Source organism: Coregonus clupeaformis, chromosome 24, assembly GCF_020615455.1.
Source record: "Coregonus clupeaformis isolate EN_2021a chromosome 24, ASM2061545v1, whole genome shotgun sequence".
In the NCBI taxonomy this organism is placed as follows: domain Eukaryota; kingdom Metazoa; phylum Chordata; class Actinopteri; order Salmoniformes; family Salmonidae; genus Coregonus; species Coregonus clupeaformis.
The window spans coordinates 29,718,932-29,735,540 of NC_059215.1; the positions used below are offsets into that span (position 1 = coordinate 29,718,932).

The window sequence follows — 16,609 nt, forward strand, 5'->3', positions numbered from 1 at the left end:
CACCCCTCTCTCCCTTTCCCTTCCTCTTTCCCAATACCCCCTCCACTATCTATTCCCCTCTCCCTTTCTTCACCCTGCGTCTTCCCCCCTCCCTCTGCCTCTCTCCAGTTGACGGATTAACAGGGAAACGTGTGTCCTCGCTCTCTCCTGGATGGAGGAGATTCCACAGGAAGCCATGATGTGACCCAGCCTGGCCTGGTCTGGTTGGACCTCCTCAGGCTGCATGGCAGAACACTCTGTGAACCATTACAACCAACGGAACCAACTCATCACACAGACAGGAGATTAGTGTCCAGGCCTGAGTCTGGTCTGATCTGCTCTAAGGCAGGAGACAGCATTAGGCCAGGTCTGGGAGGATGTCAACTGACTCAAGACCCCTGTGTCTGTATCTGTCAATGTTGTTTAGCCACCAGTCCTGAAGTGTCTAACGTGACGTGGTGCTGTCTAGAGCCCTCAAACTCAACTCTGAACCCCGAAGCCAGTTCCATTGCATTTTTTCATTGTTCCCCTCTAATCAGGGACTGATGTAGACCTGGGAAACCAGGTGTGTGCAATTAATTATTAGGTAGAGTCGAAAACCAGCAGGCACTGGACCTCGTAGGATAACAGTTGAGTACCCCTGGTCTAGAGGATCTTGACACTATCCCCGTTTATACCTGGCTCTAACATGTGTCCTTTGTCCTGATCTTGTCCACATTCTGATTGTGTCACATTTTTAGACAGGTGTAGACGATTAAAAGACAGATCTGGAAAGTGAAACCATTTAAATCCTGATTATCCCGCCCTTAATTGACAGGTGACGCCATTGACTTATGGCATCAATATGTGTCTTAAAATAAATAAATACATATTTCTTTGAAGAATATCTGTCAAATAATTTGGATACAGGGAGGCACCACGATATCTGGTCACAATGCTGACACAGTGGACGGATAAGAGACATTTTCCTACCGTGTGTAGCTCCAACGGCTATAGTGTGGGTACAATCAGAATGCAGATAAGATCAGGACAATTGATGCATGTTAGCACCAGGTATAAACAAGGCTTCAAATGCACTGTCTGCCACATACACGTTTCAGTAGCAGCTGTTTTTGATAAAGTTAATAAAGTGGTTTTGGAGACAGAAGTCTTAAAGATGATGTGCTAATGCAATGTCAGGCTGCTCTGATACATAAGTCATCACAGTGAGGTAAATTTGACATTCTGTTTTTCTCCTCTATCATACCAGGCTCACTCCAGTCAACAGCTGTAAAAACTAAGCACAAACTGTTCAAAAGCATTGTATGAGTTTGTTATTTTTTCTTACTGAACGCACCAGATGTCCGACTATAAATTAGAGATAAAAAATACATATGATTATCTTTCGGGACAACTGCAAAGGATGAATGTTGAACATAGCCAGTAACTATAAATTAAAATGTAAAAAAAAAAGAACAACCCAGTGCTGCATACATATTGACTATAGCTTTAACACTTGAGGGGGTAACAGACCTCCCCTATGTGCCCTATGACTCCACCAGTCTCAGTGGTCAGCTAGGGGCAGAGGGGTAGAGGGTGGGGGGGTGGGGGTGGGGGTGGGGGGCGGGATCAGAACAGATCAAAATGAGGTTGTCAAGAGAGGGAGAAACCATGTCACTAGGCAACACCCTGACAACGGGCTGGGGCTAAAACAGGGGCTTGTTTTAGGGGGCATGACACGGCCAGAGGGTTTGGTTCCTCTCCCTCCCAGTGGGCCCCCCCAGAAGCACACCTGCATGGGGACGGGGATGGGGGCAGCAAAGACTGCATGGAAACAGCTCCACTACAGAGCCCCTAAGAGGAGAAGATACAGCAAGACAGGAAGAAAGAAAAAAGAAAGAAAGAGAAAGAGATCTGCAGATGTTCCAGCTTTGAAACCCAACCCCCCTCCATTAATTTCCAGCCCTCTGTCCTGCCTGCACTATTCTACCATTCAACTATTCCCCACACACTGAAGTCACACACACACACACACACACACACACACACACACTCACACACCAGGTATAGTGCATTGTTGCCAGTGGTGTAAAGTACTTAAGTAAAAATACTTGAAAGTACTACTTAAGTCGTTTCTTGAGGTATCTATACTTGACTTTACTATTTATATTTTTGACTACTTTTACTTTTACTTCACTGCATTCCTAAAGAAAATAATGTACATTTTACTCTATACATTTTCCCTGACACCCAAAAGTATTTGTTACATTTTGAATGCTTAGCAGGACAGGAAAATGGTCCAACTCACAGACTTATCAAGAGAACATCCCTTGTTATCCCTACTGCCTCTGATCTGGCGGACTCACTAAACACATGCTTCGTTTATAAATTATGTCTGAGTGTTGGAGCGTGCCCCTGCCGTCTGGTTTGCTTAATATAAGGAATTTGAAACTATTTATACTTTTACTTTGACTTTTGATACTTAAGTATATTTTAGCAATTACATTTACTTTTGATACTTAAGTATATTTAAAAGAAAATACTTTTAGACTTTTACTCAAGTAGTATTTTACTGGATGACTTTCACTTTTACTTGAGTCATTTTCTATTAAGGTATCTTTACTTTTACTCAAGTATGACAATTGGGTACTTTTTCCACCACTGATTGTTGCTAAGGGCCTACCTCAAGACCACAGCTAGCTAGTGGTATATGTCTATCTAGCTAAGTGTGTATGTGTATCTGTAGGTTTTTGTTCTTAAATCATGTTCCCTGGCCACAACGTTCAGGCCTGTTTGCTCTTCTTTACCTCTCTGTAGTGGCTTCAGTCTCACCGCAGCACCACCGGCCCAAGGGACATGGTTTGCCTGTTGTCATGACACTGTGAACTGGTGCAGAGTGAATGCTGGGAACTGGGTTGCATCCCGGGACTCAGCAAACACAGCAGGGCAGAGACCCATGAACACCAGAGGAAGTCTCCCCCCAGACCAGTCAGATATTAACTGAAGGAACCCTCAAGGCTAATCTAACTGGCTATATAACGTGGCCTAAAAGAGGTCAACCTGACCAAAGGGTCAAAACCATTTTATTTTCATGGGCAAGTATGATGAGACGTTCTAACTCATCTTCTATCAATGAGAGTATATTGTATGTCTTCAGTATCCAGTATCCTGCCTGAGGTGGGAGAAACAGGATGTGTTATAAAGTGTTTATGATATCCACATTTCCTATCTACAGGTAATATCCTAATTCCAGTTGTCCTGTCTGTCCATAGAGGTCATTGTGATTCATAAAGAACTTCCCCCTCACAGACACCTAGGTGATGAATGTCAGATGTAGTTGTCATGTTTTAGTAGCAAACGGCTGGATGTGTGAAAGAGGAGACAATAGGTATTTTCCTCAGAATCTTCATCGCTCTCTGTAGCAGTATCACCTGGCTGCCAGACTGTCTCCACTCAAGTAGCCAGTCTGCCACCAAGTTTAAAGTTGTGTTAGTCGTAGGCATAGCCACAGGGGTGCAACAGGGGTGCCACAGGGGTGCTGAGGGTGCTGCAACACCCCCTGATAAATCACAATCAAAAAATATTTATCTAATACATTATTATATTTTTACCAAATTAGTGCACTAGGCCTTTATTACTTCTGTATGAGCGGAGAAAAATACTTGTCAGCAGAGCCCCCCCCACCTCGACAGCACCCCCACCCCAATCATTGCCATCATCACCCTTAGCATCAGCAGAACTAGCAGCAGTGTCACCTGTTTTTAGATTAGTCACAAAGACACATACACAACAACTTCATATTTGTTTTCTGCACATCTTAACCAATAGCAGCCCTGGGCAACATTCCTAACGTGTAAAGGATCTTCAGGATAGGGGTGTAACACATTGAAACAGAGGGATGAATCCGGGGTCTTGCTGAGACATTTCCTCCTCTGCTTCCTCCCCTGTATTCTATCTCTCCCAAACCTATCTCCTGTGTTCCCCAACAATGCTCAGTGAGATCACGGTTCAGTTAAAGTGAACTACTACACCCCCTTGTGGCATTTTTGCAATCTACAATCACTCACACAATAGTACACCCCTTGAGACCACCTCCTCTAACACTATGCTATAGGAGGGACATCATGGTAATTTCTTTACACCTCCTCACTATCCAAGTCACCAGATACACTTATTAATACCTCTCAGCTTGTTTGTCTGTCTGCATATATCTTTATCAGTCTGCCAGTCTGTCCATCTGCCTGCTATCCCCTGAACTATGGATGGCCATGAGGATGAGTTGGAACAGGTGCTGCAGCAGTTTTACCACCCAAACAGCACTGTCATGTGATAACAAAAAACTAATCTGTGTATAGGTCACATTCAAGTTCAGTGAAAGCACAATGTCTGAACTCTAGATTGTTACCTTGATCAAATGTGGTTTGTTTAACGTCTGATCATTCTTATAGTGTTGACGGTCTGTTCCAGTCATTCTCAGGGTAACAGGTTTGGCAGACAGACTGCAGGTAGTTCCTCTCAGCTCAGAGTGACAGTTGAGTGGCTTGTTCCCCAGCTAGTCAGCCAGTCGTCCTTCACCTCTCACTCAGCAGCTGTGTACTGTGGACGGAACAGACCTCAAAGACGCAGACAGAGCTTCAGGTGCTGGAGTTTTACAAGCAAATCCGGAACCTGTATAACTTATCATCCTAATCTCCTTCCGCTTGCTTTTTCCATCGGATGAGGTGTACTCCGCTCTGGCCCTCCTACAGCTGAGAATGCAGTACACTGGTTTGTTTCACTGACAGCCCCTACAACGTATTAGCTCCTGATTATAGTATTTATTATAATCACCAGTTAAATAACCACAAAAAGCCAGGTGTGGGTGTGTCATCATCAGTACAACTAGGTTTAAGAAATAGACCCACACATTTTTTATGCTTCTCTACAGTGATATACAGCCACATTTATTGCAAATAAAATAGATATTGGCTCCTGAACAGAGGCTCATAAACTTTGACTTGCACAAGTACATTAGGAGAAAAAAGAGAAAGATACATTTGTTTTAAATGATAGGGTTACTGAACTTCACCAGGCAGAACGTGGACATGATCTTTACCAAAACACATTTCTACAAAACCGCTCAATCTTAAAGCCCTAACATGAAAAAGCTTCTCCCCGGTCTTTCTGAACTTGAAACACACTGCTCCAAACTGAAAAAAGGCCAGAAAGAAAATACGTTATTAAAGCAAAGAAGTTACAACCTAAAGCAAGAAGAGTAATCATTTGGTCCTTTGGTCTCCTCTCTGAGGAGACATGGTTCTTTTGACACTGTCTCCACCTGCAGGTACATTTCAGTCACTGCATGGGACTTCGCTAACTACAATCCTTAATATAGTTTCCATATAACAGACTTCTCTGATATGACAGAGTATGATTCTCATAAATAGTGTCATAGCAAATGTCCATAAAAATTTCAAAATGTGATCGATTGCCCAAGTTCAGTTACTTCCTTAATGCTATGATCTGAATTCTGAGCTATTATTACCACTATACCGAACAGCATGTCAGGTACCATGTAATTACATGCACTACTAAATTGGCACAATTATACATTGAGACTAGTGCAGTAGTACATAGTTAGGTGTCTTTGTTGAAGCCAAAGACTTCCAGACCAGAGAACCATGGGGAAGCCAGGTGCCATTCATATAGATACCAACGGTCGAGTTCCATGTCAAAGGTGAATTTCCATGTAAAGCATGTGTATGACACAATCGTAGACTCATCTCCTGCTTCCCTTACACCATCCTATTATACTTCACATTATCTATGAGAAAGGCATTTTTATATCAAACCAAGAACGGACTTGGTGCAGAGATCAAACTAGACAATCATTATAAATAAATCAGGCTGGGAGAGCAAAATGTTTTCTGACAACGTACAACTTTTCAGCTTCCTGTGATATCTCATATTCCCCCCAAAACAGAACAAAAACAATAACACTTTTTCCATTAAAAATTCTGGCAATTCAAATGAAATAAAATATCACATGAGAATGCCAAAAGGCATACTGGATGAACACAAAACAAAAACATAGGCACCGGATAAGCTGTTGTACAATGTGTGTAACAAACCACTTTTGAACTACAAAATATCCCAATGTCAAAACAGCTATTTAATAAATCAGCCATTTCCATATACCGCACGTCACATGGGAAACATGAACACCCTCCCAGGATGTGTATAGAGGTGGGCTGATGTGTGGGGGCAGCTAGTGATGGACGAGCTTGAGGAAACTGTCATCATTTATCTTTTTTCTCAGCCTCTGTGCTCTCTGTCGTCTCTTCTTTCACTGCAGCATCTTCCGGAGAGACTTCCTCGTACCTGTCAGAGTGGTAGACAAGAATAGAAAGGAAATGTTTTAAATGGAAAAGGAGGAGCCAAAGAAAGAGAGAAAGGATGATTATCAATGTGGAGACTTCACAATGCACTGCACACAATTGTATGGTTTCTCAAAATTCTAAATAAACATGAAAGTGTTTTATGTTGATACCAATAAAACACCAATGGGAGTGATGAATCCAATGCTGGCCCGGGACTCCAACAAACACAACAAAATGATGTGGGTGAGCTGCAGCCCTGGAGAATGACTGGACATGACTAGTGGGGTATCTGAATCATACTCAGCCAAAGCAACTTATGAACAATGCTTCAGAAGCAAAAAAGGTTGGGTTTAAAGGTCTGGGCCAGATATGCCCTGGTTAACTAAAATGAGTTGAACCATTACCTGGAAATGGGACACCTATCAGGAAAATACTAATATTTACATTTCTTTCAAAGGAGAGAGATTGCATCTGCCAGTGCCAGGGGTCCACAGAGCTCTGGTGTTGAGGGTCAGAGCAGTAGAGAGAAACAGAGGGAAGGACAATGAACGCCAGGCAAGCCAGGGTTAATGACAGAGTCATGTCAGGGCAGGGTGGTGGCAGGACAGGGTGGTGGAGACATGGGGCATACCTGCCCAGGTGAGAGGTGGTCTGGTCACTACATGGGTGGGTTGTTGCGTCGCCGGCGTGGCGAGGAGGAGCTCTGCATTGAGTTAGCCAGGCTGGCAGGAGAGCCTGACACAGTGGGGTAGTGTGTGAGCCGGGGTGTGTGTGGCAACACCTCCTCTGAGGACTCATAGCTGAGCAGGAAGAAGAGGAGGAGCAGGACAGCCATTGAGTTGTTACAGCAGAGAAACACACAGTAGAGAGAGAGAGAGAGAAGAGAGAGAAGAGAAAAGACTAGTATGACAAACTGAATTCATAGCTCTACAAAGAAAGGTGCTAAAAATGAAGAGATGAAGAGCTTTGGAAGACTGAACACAGAGAAGTGAACAAAGAATGAGTGAATATAAAGTGTGTCTAGTCAGAAACGCCAGCAGTGTGACAGATGGGAATCAGTCAAAGTATGATGAATAGGAAGGTTAGCAGTTGGCACCAAGCCTTGGCATGGCCAGCTTTGACCCCCAGGTCTCTTACCCTCTCTCCACATATTTCGTGCCACCCCAAGGTCATGGCTTTTTTCTTACCAATGGCGAATATCAAGCGAGGCGGAGGCGACATTTCTGGCAGGAGAGTTTTGGGGAATGATTCCTCTCCCTCCCCTCCCCTGCCCTGGCCAGCCTCTGTGCAGGTGCTTGCCCCAGCTGGGTATCTAACATCTGCAGTTATTATGGCTAGCAGCAGTCAGACCCTCCACAGCCCCAGTCACAGGGCTGAGATTACAGTCTAGGGGGACCAAGGCCTGACCCTGACCCAGCAGTGTATGCATGGATGAGTAGGTGTATGACAGAGCCTTTCACACACAATACTCCAAGCAGCACTGGGTGGGAGAATGCTAAATCATTGTAATCATGTCAATGATCTTTGAGTCTGGAGGAGGGGAGAGCAATAGGAGGCAAAGGTTTATATGATGAGTGAAAATAGAAATAATATATTTTTAAAAAGTGAGATGGAGTTTCCATGCTGAATAATCTTGGAAGCACAGATATGTCAAAATAGAAAGAGACACAGGCAACCAACTACTTTTTTTTTTTTTTTAAGACACCAATAGCACTATCTGGTAGGGTTGAGCGGTATCCAGATTCTCATTTCGTCATACTGTCTTCTCACCCCGAGATATACAGTATTACCGGCTTAGTACACAAGGGAGAGGCCAAAAAAATAATATAAGCCACATTGGGCGTCTATTACCAGAATGCTACCAAAAATAGCGAATTTCCATGGAGACTGCTAGCTAAATGGGCTAACGAGCGCAAAAAAAAAAAAAGAATTGCAAAGACAGGCAATCCTGATCATAAAGTTATACATTATTGGTAGGTTGGTGAGTTTGGACATTTACAAGCGGATGTGAACGAGAGACATTGTACAAGGTTGACGCATGTTTGTCTGAAGGAAGAACGGTACTGGCTCTCCAGCAGCATGTCTACACACTGCGTCTGTGTGGAGTCTGGAGTTGCTAGGGCAACGGGCTTGCCTGCTCTGCTCGGAGAAGAGGGGGGAGGAGCAGACGGGCCCAGAACGGAGAAAAAGAACGCAAGGAAATCAAGATAGCAGTGGCAGATGTACAAATAACTAATCCAAAGGGCTTTGACTTCTCAAACACGGTAGAAAGCTAACACAATATGATGGCCCGTCACCTTATTAATACAGCCACTTACTTAGATATCAAGTTAAAATTCTGCGTTTTTCATGCAGAAAAAAATAAAATGCATAAGAAATATCTTGCTGCGTTTTGTAAACACAGATCTAAAATGCTTCGTATTGTTATTTCTGCTCGGCATCAGACAAGTTTTGTGCTTCAGTTGCACTTCTGAACTCCGATGACAATTCAAAAACAGGCATTCTACCAGCATACAGCGCTTGGACTGATGTGGAGCTACTTTTCTCCAGTACTTTTCGCTGTGTAGCCAGCCTATTCTTAGTCTTTAAGCAAAATATTAGGAAATGTAGCTGGCTACATTCTTTATGATAGGCCTAAACATTAGAAATATGATGGCCATGCATAGTTTTTGCAAAAAATACCTTGATTTTTCATTGTAAGCTCATTTACTTGTGTGGCTGCCAGCCAAATAGCATTGCACTTCTGTTGTCATGTGATGAAAATGAAGCCATTTTCTGCCAAATGTGTTGCACCAATGTATTTTCTATGAAGGAAAACTATAGTTGCACGTCCCTGTTCGCTCTATTGAAGCAAAAAACCACTTGACTTTCAATATAAAACACGACCCCTGCTCCCGCATTCTCCCGTTGTACTATTTACAAACAAATACGTGACTGGCTCAACTGTTCTGGGGAACTACATAAGCTTCATAATGTAAATAATGTGAGAGGTGAACTGAAGAATGCGATCTGCTTTATCTCCTAACTCACTGCACAATTTAACTGCAGGTATTTACTTAACAAATAGCTACAAATATTCAAATGTATTGAAAAACTTCAAATAAATAGTTTCAATGGTATTAACGGTATGGGAAAACCATCCCGTGGCTATTTCCAAATACCCCGGTATAGGTATATTATGGTATACCACCCAAGCCTACTATCTGGTGCTGCATGGTGGAACAGGCTAAATATTCAATACCACTGGTGATGAGCTCAGCGCTGATTAAGAAATGCCATGCTGGAAACAGGGAAGGTATTATATTATTACCTGAACATCTCTGTCAGTTCTCCTTTCAACAGAGCTACAACCACTGGGAATCCAATACAGGCTGGGACCAGGTACAGCAAGGCAGGCTGGGAAGGAAGAGAGAGTGAGACAAGACAACCAGTCAGTACCAGCCAAGTCTCTACATAAAGGTGACACTTTCAACTGCATGTCATGAGTGTGACCTGGGAGTCTGTGCCTCTCTCACCTGGGCGTGTTTGAAGGTGTGCATGACCCAGATGGTCAGGCCCAGGCCAAAGATGTAGGCCAGGAAGCTGGTGTAGAAGTAGGTCCTGGTGTTCTTCTTCAGACTGGGGGGGGGTACAGAGAGAACATTAAACAGCTAGAAACAACAAGACAGGGCAAGGAGAGCGAGGATATGGGCAATGATATAGAAGGAGAAGAGTTAGTGCTCACCTGACATCAAAGCGGAGGAGTAAAGCAATGAAGATACCTGAAAAATAAATGCAATATTCACATTAACAGTTGGGCCAGTGCTCTTAAGGCGTCAGCATGCTTCAGTTCGGCTGGGTGAAATGAACGAGTGTGCTCGCATACATACAAGATAATTCAAGAAATCTGTCATTCATTTTGAAATTTTTCTGTACACGAACAACCGGGAAAAAAAACTTGCCGAAAACGTCACAAAAAGTAAACATAATATATGCACAGACTGTTCCAAACTGTTTCGGCTGGGAAGCATGCGGACGCCTTTAGAAGAAAATAAGCTTCAGCATGTGGTGTTAGAGTGGAGGCGGATCTAATGCTGGAGTATTTCTCTCAAGTTGATGTCACAAGCCAATTTGTATATAAAATTAGACGCTACTGCTGAGTGAGGGGAATGTTGACTCGCCTGGAATGACAATATCTCCAAGACCCAGCATTGCAAATTGATTGGCAGCCAGACCCTTCTCCAACAGGTCCTGGGGAAACACCACTGAGAATGGGGAGAAAGAGGAAGAAATAACTGTCACCATGTGTCATCAGACGTTAGATGTGATCTGATTACAGAGACCAAAAGCAGAGCACACACGATGACAGGAGTTGCTCCACAGTGACTGGGGTGATAGTTGCAGCTTTTCTCAGACAGTTAAGTATATGGCTAACAAAATACATTTACATAGTACCCATTAAAGTAAGGTTACACAGTAAATACTGTCTGTAAATATTGACTGTATTGACATTTTACAATAAAAAAGGTCCCTTCACTCACACTTTATGGGTGCCTCGAACGACTTGGCCACAGTAACCATGACATTGGTGCCAAACACCTACAGGGATAACGGTTGTGTTTATTCAAGTGAGTCAATCCTCCCAGCATAACATTCTGTCAGGGCCTAAGGGATATACTAGTTTTGAGAATGACACAAGTACTGGTCTTCAAAGTTTGCTGCTTCAGTGTTTTTAGATATTTTTGTCAGATGTTACGCTGAAGTATAATTACAAGCATTCCATAAGTGTCAAAGGCTTTTATTTACATTTACGTCATTTAGCAGACGCTCTTATCCAGAGCGACTTACAGTTAGTGAGTGCATACATTATTTTTTATTAATTTTTTCATACTGGACCCCCGTGGGAATCGAACCCACAACCCTGGCGTTGCAAACGCCATGCTCTACCAACTGAGCTACATCCCTGCCGGCCATTCCCTCCCCTACCCTGGACGACTCTGGGCCAATTGTGCGCCGCCCCATGGGTCTCCCGGTCGCGGCCGGTTACGACAGAGCCTTTATTGACAATTACATTAAGTTTATGCAAAGAGTCAATATTTGCAGTGTTGACCCTTCTTTTTCAAGACCTCTGCAATCCGCCCTGGCATGCTGTCAATTAACTTCTGGGCCACATCCTGACTGATGGCAGCCCATTCTTGCATAATCAATGCTTGGAGTTTGTCAGAATTTGTGGGTTTTTGTTTGTCCACCCGCCTCTTGAGGATCGACCACAAGTCCTCAATGGGATTAAGGTCTGGGGTGTTTCCTGGCCATGGACCCAAAATTTCGATGTTTTGTTCCCGAGCCACTTAGTTATCACTTTTGCCTTATGGCAAGGTGCTCCATCATGCTGGAAAAGGCATTGTTCGTCACCAAACTGTTCTTGGATGGTTGGGAGAAGTTGCTCTCAGAGGATGTGCTGGTACCATTCTTTATTCATGGCTGTGTTCTTAGGCAAAATTGTGAGTGAGCCCACTCCCTTGGCTGAGAAGCAACCCCACACATGAATGGTCTCAGGATGCTTTACTGTTGGCATGACACAGGACTGATGGTAGCGCTCACCTTGTCTTCTCCGGACAAGGTGTTTTCCGGATGCCCCAAACAATCGGAAAGGGGATTCATCAGAGAAAATGACTTTACCCCAGTCCTCAGCAGTCCAATCCCTGTACCTTTTGCAGAATATCAGTCTGTCCCTGATGTTTTTCCTGGAGAGAAGTGGCTTCCTCGCTGCCCTTCTTGACACCAGGCCATCCTCCAAAAGTCTTTGCCTCACTGTGCGTGCAGATGCAATCACACCTGCCTGCTGCCATTCCTGAGCAAGCTCTGCACTGGTGGCGCCCCGATCCCGCAGCTGAATCAACTTTGGGAGACAGTCCTGGCGCTTGCTGGAGTTTCTTGGGCGCCCTGAAGCCTTCTTCACAACAATTGAACCTCTCTCCTTGAAGTTCTTGATGATCCGATAAAATGGTTGATTTAGGTGCAATCTTACTAGCAGCAATATCGTTGCCTGTGAAGCCCTTTTTGTGCAAAGCAATGATGACGGCACGTGTTTCCTTGCAGGGAACCATGGTTAACAGAGGAAGAACAATGATTTCAAGCACCACCCTCCTTTTAAAGCTTCCAGTATGTTATTCTAACTCAATCAGCATGACAGAGTGATCTCCAGCCTTGTCCTCGTCAACACTCTCACTTGTGTTAACGAGAGAATCACTGACATGATGTCTGCTGGTCCTTTTGTGGCAGTGCTGAAATGCAGTGGAAATGTTTTTTTGGGGATTAAGTTCATTTTCATGGCAAAGAGGGACTTTGCAATTAATTGCAATTCATCTGATCACTCTTCAAATTGCCATCATAAAAACTGAGGCAGCAGACTTTGTGAAAATTAATGTGTCATTCTCAAAACCTTTGACCACGACTGTACAAAGCAGCATCAATGAGTTAGCCAGCTATCTTGCCAAAATATTAAGAAATAACTATATTTTTTAGAAAGATAAGCTTGAAATGTGAATGGTCTAATTGACTCAACAACCAAAAACAGTAGTTATTTTTGGTTGTTTATCAAAGTTAGATAGGCTACACCCCGTAGTGCAGTGTTGGGGTTATTTGGCAGACTTACCCAGAAGACGTCATACACAAACAGCCCCCCCAGCAGGATGCAGCCAGTACTGACATTGTTTAGGTGCAGAAGCTCCACCCCATTCAGGGCGAACGCCAAGCCAAAGAGGTTGTTGGCAATCCAGTGCTGGAAGAACCAAAGTGCACATGATCAAACAAAAACATCCACAACTCCCAAACAGAAGACAAACACAGATGAACCCACCCATAGAGAGTATTGAAAGAAACACTGAGGGAACTTTCTGCAGCGAATTACAGCTCTGTTAGTGCGCCTGACCACTTGGTGACTTCAACATTTTATCTTCAGTTGGTTTTATCTAGGACCAACTGTGTAACATTGGGTTTTGACTAGAGGCGGCGCCTCCTCTTGACAACACGTCGCTCCAACAATTCAAATTTGCATAAAGTACAGCTCTACTTTTTCTACCGCTTCTCTAGCAGGGTTCAAATTTCTCTGCGTGCCCTCGTTGAAAATGAATGGGGGCGGAACTTCTCCTGCAGAATTCATTGTTGGTGAAAACCCACTGTAACACCATCATCCTCTACACTCCAAACTAAATTGCCATGCCATAAAAAAACTAAAGACACACACTATATTAACATGCTGTAGTGTAGCTTTAACTGACCTTCTTGAGGACGTACCAGACCCCAACCACAGTGCTGATGACCAGGCAGATCATGTCCTTGGTGTCAAACTCATAGTTGACAATTTCTGTGGGAGGGATGGTCAACAGTGACAAACATCCAGCTATTCATAAACCATACATGTGCTTTTACAGGGTATTTTACCATATTACTGTTTCTAGCTCTTTCAATCCATTTCATCCCTACCTTCTTTGGTCTCTCCTGAGCCCTGAGTGAAGAGCAGCTGGTACTGCTTGATGGGAATGTTAGCAGGGAAGATCCTGTTCATGAAGGGACTAATTGAGATAGAGAGGCAGAAATGATGTTGAGACAGGCTATATAATCCAAGTCATCTAAAGTGAAAGGAGATCTTAATAAAGTGATATGAAACAATCAAGCCTCTCACCTCATTGTATGAGACAATGCTAAAATCCCCAGGACAAAGAAATACATTGACAGCAGCAAGTTGATGTACTCTTGTGAGAAAATCTATGATTGAAACAAGGAAAACATTTTTTAGTATTACTAATTACACCCCTCTCCGCCTTTGCAACACAGTGTCCCACCACTAGTCTCTCTCTCTTGATCAGAGAGCTGAAAAAAGTGAATTAATAATGACAGCACGCATGATGTGAGCACAGGGTGCAAGCAATGAGTAACACAGATACAGCAGACAGTACAGTAAAGAGAGGTACATCGATATGTGGGAGATTGTTGGAGGGGAAAGCAGTAGCTTATTAAAATGTAATAATGCAGAACATTCTTCAGTACAAAGCATAAGAAGTGTTTGCGGGGTGATAATGCTCACTTTGAAGAAGAGGTAGAGGCCGAAGAGGGTGCAGCTGGCGATTATGGGGAACCGTGCAGCATCTCTGCCTGTGATGGTCTCTGGCATGTCTGAGGAGTTCTGGGAAGAGACAGAAACAAGGGTTGAGTGGACAAGTATGCAATACACACACTTCCTAAGTACCTTCAAAACATACAAAAGCATGAACATTCTCAATGCACATTGCCAAAGTTCCTCTTCAGAGAGAAAGCATTAGAAGTACTAGCTCTAGACTGTCTCAATATCAACCTGCCTCTTTTACTAAAACACAGTCATAACCTTTAGTGGCTCAACGCATCGCAGACGAATTCTAGTTCTTCACAAAATAAGTAGTTAGGTCACATGTTCGTGTCCCACTAGAGATAAACCCATCTGAATCAAATGAGCTAATCTGCACAGGGAATATAATTAAAATGGGTCAATGTGGTGCAATGAGCAGCAAGTAACAAGACAGGACTGCAACGAACGAGCGATTCATTCCATCTAATTCTAAAGACCACATCTCCAGTTGATACTAGATAGAGCCCTTTAACATATCACCTTCAGTATCAATTTGGCCTGTACACGACAGGACCCACATCTTCATTGATTGTGCGCAAAGCAGGACTAAGCCGAGGCCCACACCTTGACACTTGGTGCCTAATAACCTAAATGATTTTACACACAAATGGGAGACATACACACATAGTGACACACTGTCATGAAGCATCTTCAAGATTGCCACGAACAATGAGGTGTCAGTATGAGAGAAAAATAAGTTAAAATAAAAATACTGTCGACTGACAGTGTGTGTTCTGAGTGTCAGTTCTAATACTCACTCTGTACTCATAATCGCAACCATTTTCTCCAGCAACCTAAGGATGAAATAAGTGTACAGAAAGTAATAAGCTGGGTATACAGTAAACGTATAGTAGGTAATCTATAGTAAGCACCAGGAAAGATTCCAGATGAGGCAGCAACCAACCACACTTCAACACCACACAGGAAGCACTGCAGAAGAGTGCCAGTTAGTTCACAACCACCAGAAAAGTTAATTAATTTCATGCCACTCAAAAAGCCTGTTATCAGTCATGTCAACAGACAACCAAGTCATGCATCGTCATCCCTTTCCCTCCACCCACTGACTAAAAGACCAGAAGTGATGGCTGTATGACATGTGTAGTTATGAAAATGAAACTATGATTTGCATATTTCTACTATACATTGAGCAAGTGTCAGAAGAGCTTCAGAGAAAAGATTAGGCTAGGGCGTCGATAGAATTTAACTGAGAAGCAATGGAAATGGATTTACCTAAACGTATCCACTCACGTCAAAACAAATAAAAATCGCCTAACCCTTGCACACGTCTCTCCATCACCTGCTAAACAATTGGCAGTGGCACCCTTGCTGAAATGAATGAATAACATCATGCCAACTAGCTAAATGTCATGATTAAAAATAACATTGACCACCCTCAAGAAAAAACAAACTAATCTAACTAGCAAACTAAGCAAGCAAACGCTCATGGAAATCGGGTTAACATATGGTTAATGACAGCCCCAGTCAAGGCCTGCCAGTCATTCATTACCGCTGTTAACTAACTAGCCATGCCTAGCTAAATGGCTAGCTACATCAGACTTGTCTGGATATGGAACAGAAACACTGACTGTGTAATGTGAGTGACATCTGGCTAGTGCTGCACGAGACTTGTATGCGAGACACTGGACAGGTGAATGAGGATCGTTGCATCCTTTGTTTATGGCCCAACAACAGGAACCAACAGTTACTTAGAGCTTCCCACTGTTAGCTGCGTAAACTACCTAGTTAGCTAGGTACTTGTAAATTGCAATAATGTTAACGTTACCTTGCTTTTGCCGCAGCTGACTGAACGCAGTGCACCGAAGAAGATGGGCAACAGAGCCATGAATACAAGGCTGCCATATGCTAGAGCCGTTCCCTCCGGTGTCGCCACAAACTTGGCCACAGTCGCGTTGACAGCGTCGGTACCATTTGAGTCGGTTGTATTCAGGCCGTCCAGAACGAGAGGTGAAGTTTCGCTGGGTAAGACCGATCCTTGATCAACATCCGCCATGTTTACAAGTTGTCCAACCCAAAGGACACGTGTACACTGTTTTCGGTCTATAAAGACTGCTCGTTTCTCATTTAAGAACGCTCTCTTTTTGCTAAGGCCACGTTTCCTATGTCTTTGCCAATTGAAACACCACTTCCT

At 43.4% G+C, this 16,609-nt stretch overlaps 1 protein-coding gene across 2 annotated transcripts; it reads right to left on the reverse strand.

Moving 5' to 3' along the window:
* Positions 1 to 4,846: 4,846 nt before the first annotated feature.
* LOC121538345 (minor histocompatibility antigen H13) lies at positions 4,847 to 16,609 on the reverse strand. Of its 2 annotated transcripts, XM_041846247.2 has the most exons (13): positions 16,244 to 16,609; positions 15,219 to 15,254; positions 14,383 to 14,481; positions 13,981 to 14,063; positions 13,782 to 13,870; positions 13,577 to 13,662; positions 12,952 to 13,077; positions 10,838 to 10,895; positions 10,478 to 10,561; positions 10,042 to 10,078; positions 9,833 to 9,935; positions 9,628 to 9,713; positions 4,847 to 6,318 (listed from the first exon to the last, which is right to left on the reverse strand). In XM_041846247.2, exons 1-13 carry the CDS (start codon positions 16,469 to 16,471, stop codon positions 6,237 to 6,239), a joined length of 1,197 nt encoding a protein of 398 aa, XP_041702181.1. In that variant the 5' UTR covers positions 16,472 to 16,609; the 3' UTR covers positions 4,847 to 6,236. The 2 variants fall into 2 exon arrangements, with proteins under 2 accessions (XP_041702181.1, XP_041702182.1); XM_041846248.2 differs by lacking the exon at positions 15,219 to 15,254.